This window comes from Apteryx rowi, unplaced genomic scaffold (genome assembly GCF_003343035.1).
Source record: "Apteryx rowi isolate R43461 unplaced genomic scaffold, aptRow1 scaffold_683, whole genome shotgun sequence".
Lineage (NCBI taxonomy): Eukaryota > Metazoa > Chordata > Aves > Apterygiformes > Apterygidae > Apteryx > Apteryx rowi.
Window position 1 is genome coordinate 270,742 of NW_020450964.1, and position 10,977 is coordinate 281,718.

Below are 10,977 nucleotides of genomic sequence, written 5' to 3' on the forward strand. Positions count from 1 at the left end.
GAAGGAAAGTCTGTATGCCTTGTAATACCAAAAGTATTATGCTGATAAATAAAGTCTTTTAAAATATACTTGTTTTCACACTTTCATTCAAGGCCACTGAAGAATCTATTTGGAAAAAAAAAAAATAAAGAAAATGTCTTAAATGAAAACCTCCAAAAATCTGAATGCTGGTATGTAGATTACATTGGAATTTCAGCATCTGAAATGGCAAGTATATTGAATTTTGCATGACAATGAGTAAGGTTGCAGGTGAGGACAGAAATTGGCTTTGGGTAACATTACTTCTATTTTCACAGTTCTAAAATGAAAGACTAATACAGCAACATGGTGATTCAAATTTTGGTGAATATTTAGCTCGGCATTGCTCTTGATACATATTCAAATTAATTAAGCTCATTATAATACTGACATCCACTAGTACTCTCTTTCTATCTCCTCAGCGCAGGCTTGTATCATAAAACATCTATTTTTATGAAACATCCTTTGTGGTTTGTAGGAGATGATGGATCAGATTTACAACAGTAAGAAAACTCTTTACATGTGTCTAAGGTTCTGTAAGGCAAACTCAGCCCTGCCTTTATCTTCAAGCCAGCAAAGCCAATCTGCCAAAAATATGCTTGAAATTTGGATATTTGGGTTGCAGAAGTCCACTAACTGGAATTGCTTGGAGTAAGAAAAAGCAGTAAGGAAAAGCATGAGAATCCTACTGAAATATTCACTAAGCTCCTAGCATTCAAGGGTAAATAGAAAGGGTACTCAGGGATAAATAGAAAGCCTTGAAATGACCTCTTCCTCTGGCAGCCCATGGGCCAGTCATAGTCTGCAAAACAAATGAAAGGTTCACCACACTCTCTAGCCTAGAGAGACCCTTGGCTCCATTGCACAGAGTGTAACAGGGTCTCGAGTGGGAGCCACAAGCACCGTCCCTCACTCACGTGCATCAAGTGAGGTGAGCGCACCTGCGCAGCTTGCTCTTTCCACAGGCCACAGTGTACAGCTCTGCTTCTGGCCTGCCCTCACTAAGAACTTGGCCTCCACCTGATCACCCCTCCCTCCAATGTTTCTGAAGAGTCTTTTCTGTCAAGTCCCAAAGACTCAAAGGTAGAGGGAAAATAACATGAATGACCAAGATATGTTTTCTTTAAAAATTATGGCACTTTTAGTTCATACCATGCTCTTCCTAAGCCTGATTGATGCAGTTTGGATACTGCCACCTGAAGTGCCCTTAGCACTTCTTGTACCAGGTGTAAAGAAGCCATGGTGGTGGGGAATGTTTAGCCCAATACAGTGACACAAACCATTAAAAATTAATCTGGAAAGTACTCCTATCTCAATGGCAACAGTGAGAAGATAAGCAGAAAGAGCCTTTTGCACTTAGGAAATGGGCTGGTCTATGACAGATTGGTAATAACTACTTTCAGCAGCACACACACCAGCTTTTGTCCATAGAATACTAATTTGGAGACAAAGACTGCTTCAACTAATCTGTGTTGAGGTTCAATGCAAAATACATTAAAAAATGGCTCAATTACAGGACTTTCTTTGCAGGAAGCAGCCATTCATGAAGCTGGTTTAGCTGCTCAAAGAAACAACAGCCAGCAATTAGGAAACGACAGAAGTCCTGTATACAGACAACCCTACATAACTCTAGTTGATGCTGGAGGAGATTGGGTTAGTGTTTCAAATTCACATTCTTCTTGCATAAATGACTTGTTAAACAAATGAAGACTGATTATGTGCATGCATTAAATTTGTTGAGGTCTCCTTGGGTGGCAAGATTAGAACATGTGAAGTATGCCTACTTGAAAAATTTAAATCAGCACTTATTTCCATGGCTGTTCTGGTACATCTTGTATATGCAACCCAAATATCAGTAAGAAAAAAGGATTTAAGCACAGGTCCCTCTTTTTCTTACTGCAGTTCATTTCTAGAAACTGAGATGAACTATAATGCAGATGTTTTCTTTATAATTATCTCAAAACATGGTCTCCTGAGAAATTTAGAAATGTTCTAATATAATCAGAGCAGTAGTCCATACCATTGGATTCCTAAAACCAGAATTAAGAAACTGTCAGATCTCCAAACCACTGGGCTGGAAATGCCATACATCCACAAATGTAGTTTTCTATCTGATCGTGAGAAATCGTGCATTGCAAGTCCCTGAAATATGTCATATCACACTTAATATTGAAGATATCACTGGACCATGACTTGGTCAGGCACTTAGTGCTTTCCTGAGATATCAGGTACTTTCATTTTTCATTGAGCCTTTACAGCTTTGGGCAAAGGTCACTTCATATTCAGGCTAGTCTGGACATTCCCTTAAAAATTTCCTCTGGCTGCCCATCTAATTAGCATGTCTGACATTGGCATGTCTCAGACAGGCCACATCCTGGAAAATACCTGAAGGGTCTCAAATGATACACTTCAGTGATGGTCATCCCATCCACATGACCTTTTTTATTCTTTGCATGATAGTGAGTCTCTGGAGTGAAAGCATATGACGTCACCTGTTTGGAGATTTAGTCTTTGATTTTTCTGTTCAAGGATATTCCAGAAAGTTTATGCCTTAAGCCATTAAACTTAAGGTGTGGGAACAAGCACCACAAATTTGTGTACAAACCTTGCATTATTATGCAATCAGACCACTCAGCTTGGATGTGATAGACAGTGGTTAAAAATCTACTCATCCTTTTATGTACTTCTTCTGAAGAGATCATATATACAAGGATGTAATTTGGAATAACAGGCCCTCAGGGAAAAGAAACGAACAACAAATAGAAAACAAAAAGATTCCAGCAGGTACAGTACTGTAACAGAAAATGTTCACACTTAGTTATAATGGAATTATGCTATTTGCAGGCACACTCATGTCCTCCACTGATCCTGAGTTTGGGGGTAAGAGTGGAACTGAGGAGAGGAACAAGTTTTACTGTCTTTAAGAAAGAGCATGACAGTGACTTTTTTGCCCCTATTAAAGCCTCACATCCTGACTCCCATCACCATGCTAGAAGGTGACCACTGTGAATGAGATCCTAACATTGTGCCCAAGTTTAGGGTCGGTACTATAGAGCAAAAAAGCTGGATTCAATTGGTGAACACCAATAACATCACTACGGAGCAAGGGAAAGTTTACTTTTGTGCTTAAAGATAAAATTCCTTTGTCTTTTCTCTCAGATCTTACATGTGTTTGCAAGAGAGAGAAAACTAACAAAACTCTGGGGGTGTGAAGACTGTGTTGGTGGTTTAGCTAGAAGGATGGAAAAATATATAAGCATCATGCATCATTTCAGGTGCCAAGGTGTAACACACAAGAGGGAAATGGGCTAGACTTAAAATTGCAAGCATATTTGGTTTAGAATGCAGCAAAACCTCTAACTACATTATGCTGGAGCAGCCTTCCTCTTCCTTCTTTGCACACTGCTAGATAATGTGCATTTTCTGAAGGAGTCTGAATGTATGTGCTGAATGTGGAGCTGAATGGAGGATGGAAAACTGCTGGACTGGGATGTTTGCTTTGCTAGGAAGCCATGGAAAGGAAAACTGCCAGTATCTTTAACTTCTTAACTTTCTCCCATATGCCTTCAGGGAAGTGTGATTGTGTGAAGAATCACTGACTGCATCTATGATAACCTATGTGACATTTTGCTAAGAGGGTCAAGTTAACAGCTATTTTCTGTTCTTATAACAGAAAAACGATCTTATAGGTTGTTGCCTCCTCCTGGTTTGTGGATCGATCACCTCAGACGAGGACTGCACATGAAGCACCCGCAGCTTGGTGGGGAAGCCTGGCAGGAAGCTTTCTGAAGACGTTGTCACCACTAGGAGATGTGAGACCCTCAAAGGGGTGAGGGGGAATGGCAGCAGTCATCCCGTTAGGAAGCTATCAGAGCAACAGCATGAGGCTCATGGGAACGTCATAGAATATATGGGTAAAATTAATGGTAAATATACCAGGGATCGTCTCTTATATACAATATATCAGGATCTTCTCGTGAAGCTGGCAAATGTGATCTGGGAAGGAACGATGGAGGTGAGACGAGGGAACTGGAGAGAGAATTGGAGAAAGCAGATGTTGGAGGAAGGGATGATAGAAAGAGGGAGCATGATTGCATCTTGAATAGACTAGATGAAAAGCACCAGGAAACATGGATGTATGTAGTCACCACACAACAGAGATGAGATTGCATCTAAAAGCATGGGGCAAAGGGAGCTTTGAGACCATCGTTTTATGAGGGGGATTTGGCAGACTGGCTTCTTGGCTGGCATTTCTGCAGAAGTAGTATGTCCCAGGACCGGTGGTCAGCCCTGCGCGAGCGGAGAATAGGAAAAGATAACCTAATTGCTGTTCCTTGCCCATCCCTTCCCCCTCTCCCCTCCCCCACTCCCCATAAGAAAGAGGCTTTTCTCATGCTGGGATTGCTCCAAACACCACAATGAGGAGGAGACACTCCTCTGTAGACACATGCTTTTGTTCTGAAGATCTGTTCCTTTTCTAATTCCTGAGATACAAGATCTTATAGCTGATAATTGAACACGTATCAGTGAGAAGGTGGAAAAACTGAGCTATTTCACGAGAAGGTGGAAAAACTGTGCTATTTCATGTCTTTCACAGTTACTTGGCTAGTTATATTCTCTGTCATCTTTACCTTTTTTCATCGTGCAAATTCAAAGGGAAACTTAAATAAAATAAAAAAGTGTTTAACATTAAACAGATGAATGAGGACGCTTCTTAACATACTGTTAGGCTAAGCTATGGAAATCCTTGCTACTGAATATCACTACAACCTAGCTTTCAAAAGAAAGCAGAGTCTTTGAAAGATAACGATAGCATCCCCACTTATATGACAACAAACCCAAACTTCATTGGAGATCAGAATAACTATAGRAATTCACAAAATAGTTGCTTTCAGCGTTTTCTAAAATATAGTTGCAATGAGTGGATTTGTATTTTAAAGCGAAACATCAAGGACTGAAAACTAATTTCACTTAGAATCCTAATGAAAATAAATCTTTTTTTGACAATGTCCATTAACTAGGACATTGAGAACTTCCATCTCAGAACACTTAAATTTATAAATAACTAATTCAGAATCTGTAAAAATGCTTCAGAATTCTGAAATTTTACTTTAGAAAATGTTTACTTCAAAATGTCTTTGTTTAGAAGTAGTAATACTTGACACACTTTATTTCCAAACTTTTTTTTGATTCTGATTTTTTTTGGCACTGCTGCATGGAAGAAATGTCTATAAAAAGCTATTGAATAAACTGCTGATGCAAACTACAGTTCAGAAAGTCCTTCTGCTACAGACTTTCAGAAGGAGTCCCACTCAATGATACTCTTATTTTGTCTACTCCTTGACTAAACACCAGCTATTGGCTATGGTTAGAAAACAGGTTAATAAGCTAGATGAACTGTGATTCGGAGCCATTTTGGCTTACATTGTGTTATGTTTCACATTTTTGTAAATATGTCACCTTTTCCTCTAGAAGAATTATAAAAGCTTATCAACAGTGTTCAGTAAAAGCTATGCATAATTATTTGAAAAAAATACTGCAAGTTAAACTGAAATAAAATAGAGTATTTCAGGATCACACGGGCTCATATATTAGCTCATTAATCATTAGCTTGCTAGTCATTACATTATATAAACAACATGGGCTTACAATATTTTCTAGGTTTACTGATGTCATGAAAAGTCGGTACAATTTGACTAACATTTACGAATAAATTCAAAAATTCTGGCAGTATTTAACTGTTTTTTTTCATGGAGACCATTATCAAAATGACATTCCAGGAAAGATATGGCAGGCTCAGAACAGCTTTTTCAATAGAAATTGCATGAAAGGGAATGTTTTCTGGCCACTCCTCCCCCAAAGAGCTTGGGGATAGGAGCCAGCAGAGAGCAGGGGACCTGCCCTGCTGCGGTGGGCACATTGCCCTGCAGGCAAGGGCTTGCTGCGACCATGGGGCCAGCCACCGCTCCACGGCACAAGATCTGGAAAGGGATGCATGGCTGCACCAGCTCTGCTCTCTCAGCAAAACTGGGGTTATCCTGATGTTGCAGGCTAACGTACTCTGGGCTGAATTTCGACTGTCACCCTATCAGTGTAATTTAAATAGAAAGGGAATGCAAAGGTGTACATGCTCTTCTGTCTGTCTGGTTCCCTTGATCTTGGGGGAGCGAAGGGAGCAGCTTGCTAGTCAAACATTTTCCAACTAGCAGAGACTACAGGGCAAATTTCTATCACAAAGAGTGTGCAAACAGAGACACCTGCCTTGCTGTAATGCAGGATGGTGTGGGTCATGTCCTATGTTGTTCATTTAATTTAGCTTCTTTGCTGTTCCTGCCCATTCAGATTTTCTCCCAGTTCTGTCCGCAGATCTCTTCTGCCTTGTATTGGTAAGCAGTATAAATTAATAATTGGCATTATGGGTTAAGATTACCGTGGCTTTAGTTAATTTCTTTTATCAAGAATATGGAACTTTTTCCTTGCAGCCTGCTGAATAGGCAGGCCACCCATTAGCACAAGAAATGCCATCCAAAGGCAAAGATGTTCATGTGGCTGTGGACTGGAAAGAAAGGAATACATTTTATCCATTTCTTGGTCTCCAGATTTCCTGATCCATGGTGTTACAAAGCATGCTGTGGCCCTTCTTTCACATTGCATCCATAACTCAATGTTGCCCTGTAAAGAAGAGCCCTTGAAAAAACTTCCTTCACTTAAGCCCATTTCACTATTTGGATCATTTTCAGCTTATTTCCCTAAACAGACTCTCTCCACTTTCTATGTTATACCCTCTTTCCAAACCCCTCACTTTTCCCTTTGTTTGCACATGTGTGAGAGTATTTATTCCTCTGGAGACATCAATTCTTTTTATAGCTGAAATTTCATCCCAAATTCCCTTCTCCTTAGTAAAACACTATTTTCCTAAGGTGCATGAGAACAGGGCTGAAGTAACCAGAGCTTTGTTGTATTGTAGAGTCTTTCCAGACGAGAGTGTATTTTCGTCAGAGCTCTTTGTCCCTTCAAAACATTATTCTGAGGCTGTTCTGAGAAATGTAAAAAGACAGCTTTTAGTTTCAGAGAAGACTTCTTTTAATTTGGGGGGCTTTTTTTTAAAAAAAAAAGAGTAATGATTGGCTATAATGAAACAAGACATTTCCTTCCCTATTGTGAAGGATCACAGAGTAGCACCTTTGTTTACCATATGTGACAAAATTAATAGCAAAGCAATTAAGGAATCAATCTTGACTTGAGTGACTTCAACGGCTATTGATACAATTTAGGTCATCTCAGGGCACTTAGCATTGTGGAGGACGGAGACCTTGGAGAGCTATTCCACTCTTCCAGACATGTGAGGCTAAAGATGTTCAGCTACAATTCTATTATAGCTTTCTAGCATTGTGCAAACTGCCTTAATCACAGGGCATACTCTTCTTCCCACTCTAATCTGTGACTAATATCCCACTGACTTGACTAGAAAGCAGGAAAAAACAATAGATTATTGTGTAAATAAATTCATACGACATGGTACTAATTGTACTTGTCTTGTACTCTGCAGCAGCCAGAAGTAACATTTGCTGTTGACATAGGCATAACAACACTATGTTTGTATTAGTAATTAACACTTATATGAAACATGTGAGGAAAATAGATAATAAAAATTATCTACAGATTATTCAGATGGCAGGAAATTCATGGATGGCAATAAAATCTGACTGCTACTGATGTCACTCAGAGGACTATTTTTATTCTCGCCAACAGCTCAGTGTTAGTAACATGGGGTTCAACCTCATACATCGCCAATATAACATGTTGTAAATATTCATTCAAGGAGGAAAGGCACCATTTGGGGAAGAAAGAGAAGAGTGGTTGAGACTGCTTTACTTATGTAATAATACGTATATAAAGTCATTGCCCCTTACACTGGAAATCTGGCCAAGGGAAAAAGTGGCAAAGGATCTGTTTTGCATGAAAGGCCTGATTTTCATATAGATAATGACACTAAATTTCTATCTCCTTTTTGGACATGTTCCTTTTTGGACATGTTCCTTTTTTGACTTCTGTTTCCTACAACAAGGATAAAACGGCGGCACTGTGGATTGGTAACTAGGGCTCCATGTCGGGCAAGGACTTGCACAGTTCTGGCTCCAAACCCATGCATCTGATTCATGTGGAAAAGCTGAAGTGACTGGATGGAGTATCAAGTTCATTTGTTTATAGGAATAATATAGTAGTTATTCCCCCCCAAATATTTCTAACGAAGCTGAGATTATTGTGAGATGGCAGCATGCAGCACTGAGTAAGAAGTCACTGTTGCTTTCACTGGGGCTAGATTCACAGAGGTGAGTAGGGACAGTGTTTCAAATATTTAAGTACCTGCTTCCCAGCTCCTAGCATCTTCAGGGTAAATTAGGTACCAATACTGCCTTTAAAATCTGATTTCTAGTACTCTCAATCCATCTCAAATTCAATATGAATTTCAAGACTTAGCTCTTCCTGAGCAAGTGTGGTGTGAGAAAGAAAAAGAAAGGGAGCCTTATATGATGTCAAATTCAGTCCAGTGAAAGGTTTGCTCCTATCTTTAGCTGGATCCAAGGATATATGGGCACATATGCTCATCATTTGATATATGCATATAATGTGATCGGGAATACTGTCATGTTAGTATAGCTTGCAGCAGGAGATAAATCAAAAAGTTCCCCACTGCAGTGCAGGTATACTAAACCTATAGAGAAGCACTGAAAGGAAATGCATTTTTGTGTTGCTTAAACCACAGATCCTATTCAATCGTAACATGCATGTTTTTCTTCATTCCAAATTGGTAAATAGCTCCATGATATTAACTGGGAAGGAACTCTGTCATATGGAAAGCTGTTCCTGCTGTTAAAGCATGGAAGACCTGCATTCAGTCCCTGTCTTTGCCATAGAATTCCCGGATGGTGTTTGAGAAGCCATTTAATGTTCTTGTGTTTTCATCTGTAAAATGAAAATATAATTTTTGTTTTCTCCTATTGCTTCTGACTTCTGTTTTGAGGCTGTAATCTCTAGGAAAGACACTCTCTTTGAACAGGCATCTAAATCCAGGTGCCTTATTCAATTTGACTTTGTGGTGCAAGTGTAATTCAGTTAATAAATGTAAGAAATATGAACGTAGCACAGGTTATGTCCAGTATAAATACATAATTTCAGTGACAACCTGTGGCATATTTCTCTGCTGACAACCATCCTGGCTCTGTTATAATATGCATCTGTTTTTTCTCCCAGAAAAATGCATTCAACACTTGCTCAGACAATAGTAATCATGCCCGTGTTCAGAAGCATTTCTACAGCTGTATCTTTATACGGAAATAGCTTGTGTCTCAGGCTGACCAAAACCACACAGCAAGTGCAGACCTTCCCAGTGCTATATATTTAAAATAGTCTCTAAAGTGTAGTTAACCACTAGGTTTGTGGATTACTATGGTTTGAACAACCAATGCATGTAATTTAATCTCTGCTCCCATTAGGTCTACGAGCCATGCTGGCTTTGACCTCCCCAACATGCTGCTGCATGCTGAAGGAACTGACCTCTGCCGTGCTGCAGCATCTTACCTCGAGCGTTTTCCTTTTCTCTAGCTAGTGCTCCCAGTGCTGAGCACACCACAAAGCCTCCCCGGTGCTGCTGGCCTGCGAGCGATGCCCAGCGCCAACCTCAGCTCCCGCCCGCAAGCTCCCTGTCGCCGCTGCCCCTACTGCAGTGAATGTCAGCCTAGCCCCACTGTGTTTTTGGAGTTCCCTGTTACCTCGACTCTCTGGGGAACGTACACTTTGAAAGGAAAAAGAGAGGGATGCTTTGAAGACTTGCGGAAACTGGGTGGCCTAGGGCTGCCCCGGCGGGGAGGGGTGCGCAGCCCGGGGCACCCCCTCCAGCAGGGCCCCGCTGGGCTCCGCACGGCTCCCTGGCTGCTTTTCTCCGCGTCCCTCCGGATTTTGAAACCACGAGGAGCCACAAAGGAAAGAGGGGCTGCGTGCGCCGCCATGCCGTGCCATGCCGTGTCGAGCCCCCGGGAGGTGGCGGTGTTTCCCCACGGAAGCGGCCCGCCTCCATCCCGGGCGGGTAAAGGAGCCCGTTTAATCTCGCTGCCACCCGCCTTCCACGAGAGGCAGCCGCTTTACCGCTGTGGGATTTCTCGGGCGTGAAGGACACAGCTGTGAGGGACCTGTGCAACACCTGGGGCCGCCTCCCGCCCGCGGCTGGCGCGGGAAGGCTGCGAAATGGTGCAGCACTGCTGGAATGCTTGATCTACTTACAGTGGGCGCGATCCTTAGAATATATATAATATATGTATATATAAATACACACACACACACACACACACACACATATCTCTCAACACCTTCGGCAGAGGATCTATAAATCCAGAAGACAGAGGCACTCAGCCGTGATGCTATCTGCATTTTGCTTGAGCGTTTCGGAGAGGTGAAGGGAAAGACGCGGGGATGTGTGCGAGTCTCTTGTGTGCATGTCTATACACACACACACGCTCACAGGCAGCGGTTAAAGTCACCGGCCCCGTTCTCCCGCCCCGGCGGCCAGGTGTGACATTCACGCCGCGGTCCCAGGCGCAGCCGCGTCCCCCCGGGGGCCGGGGCAGCACCTCCCCGGCTGCCGAGCGGCGCGGAGGGGCCGCCCAGCCCGGCCGGTCCTCACGGCCGCCGCCCCGTCTGAAGAGCTGCTCTCCCCCCACCCGCCCCGGAGCTTTCTCAAGAGCCTCCTTCCCCCGCGCCGGGGCGGCAGCCCCACCGCCCCGCCAGCACGGCCCCTTGCGCGCGTCCCCCCGCCCGACGGCAGCGGGCCCGGGGCGCCGCAGCCGACTCACCGGATGATGACATACATGACCAAGAAGTTGCCGAAGAGCCCCACCACGCAGACGACGGAGTAGAGGGCCATGATGGCGATGGCCGTGACCACGGAGGGGCCGCCCGCCG

The 10,977-nt window shown here is 42.7% G+C and overlaps 1 protein-coding gene across 3 annotated transcripts in view; it reads right to left on the reverse strand.

The window, feature by feature from the left end:
- OPRM1 (opioid receptor mu 1) overlaps positions 1-10,971 on the reverse strand; it is a 23,763-nt gene extending 12,792 nt beyond the window's left edge. For 2 of the 3 annotated variants that reach the window (XM_026086133.1, XM_026086131.1), the window contains exon 1: positions 10,869-10,971. In XM_026086133.1, coding sequence (XP_025941918.1) covers positions 10,869-10,939 — 71 coding nt within the window. In that variant the 5' untranslated portion in view covers positions 10,940-10,971. The remainder of the gene's footprint in view (positions 1-10,868) is intronic. The other variant, XM_026086132.1, reaches the window with a different exon arrangement.
- Positions 10,972-10,977: the final 6 nt, after the last annotated feature.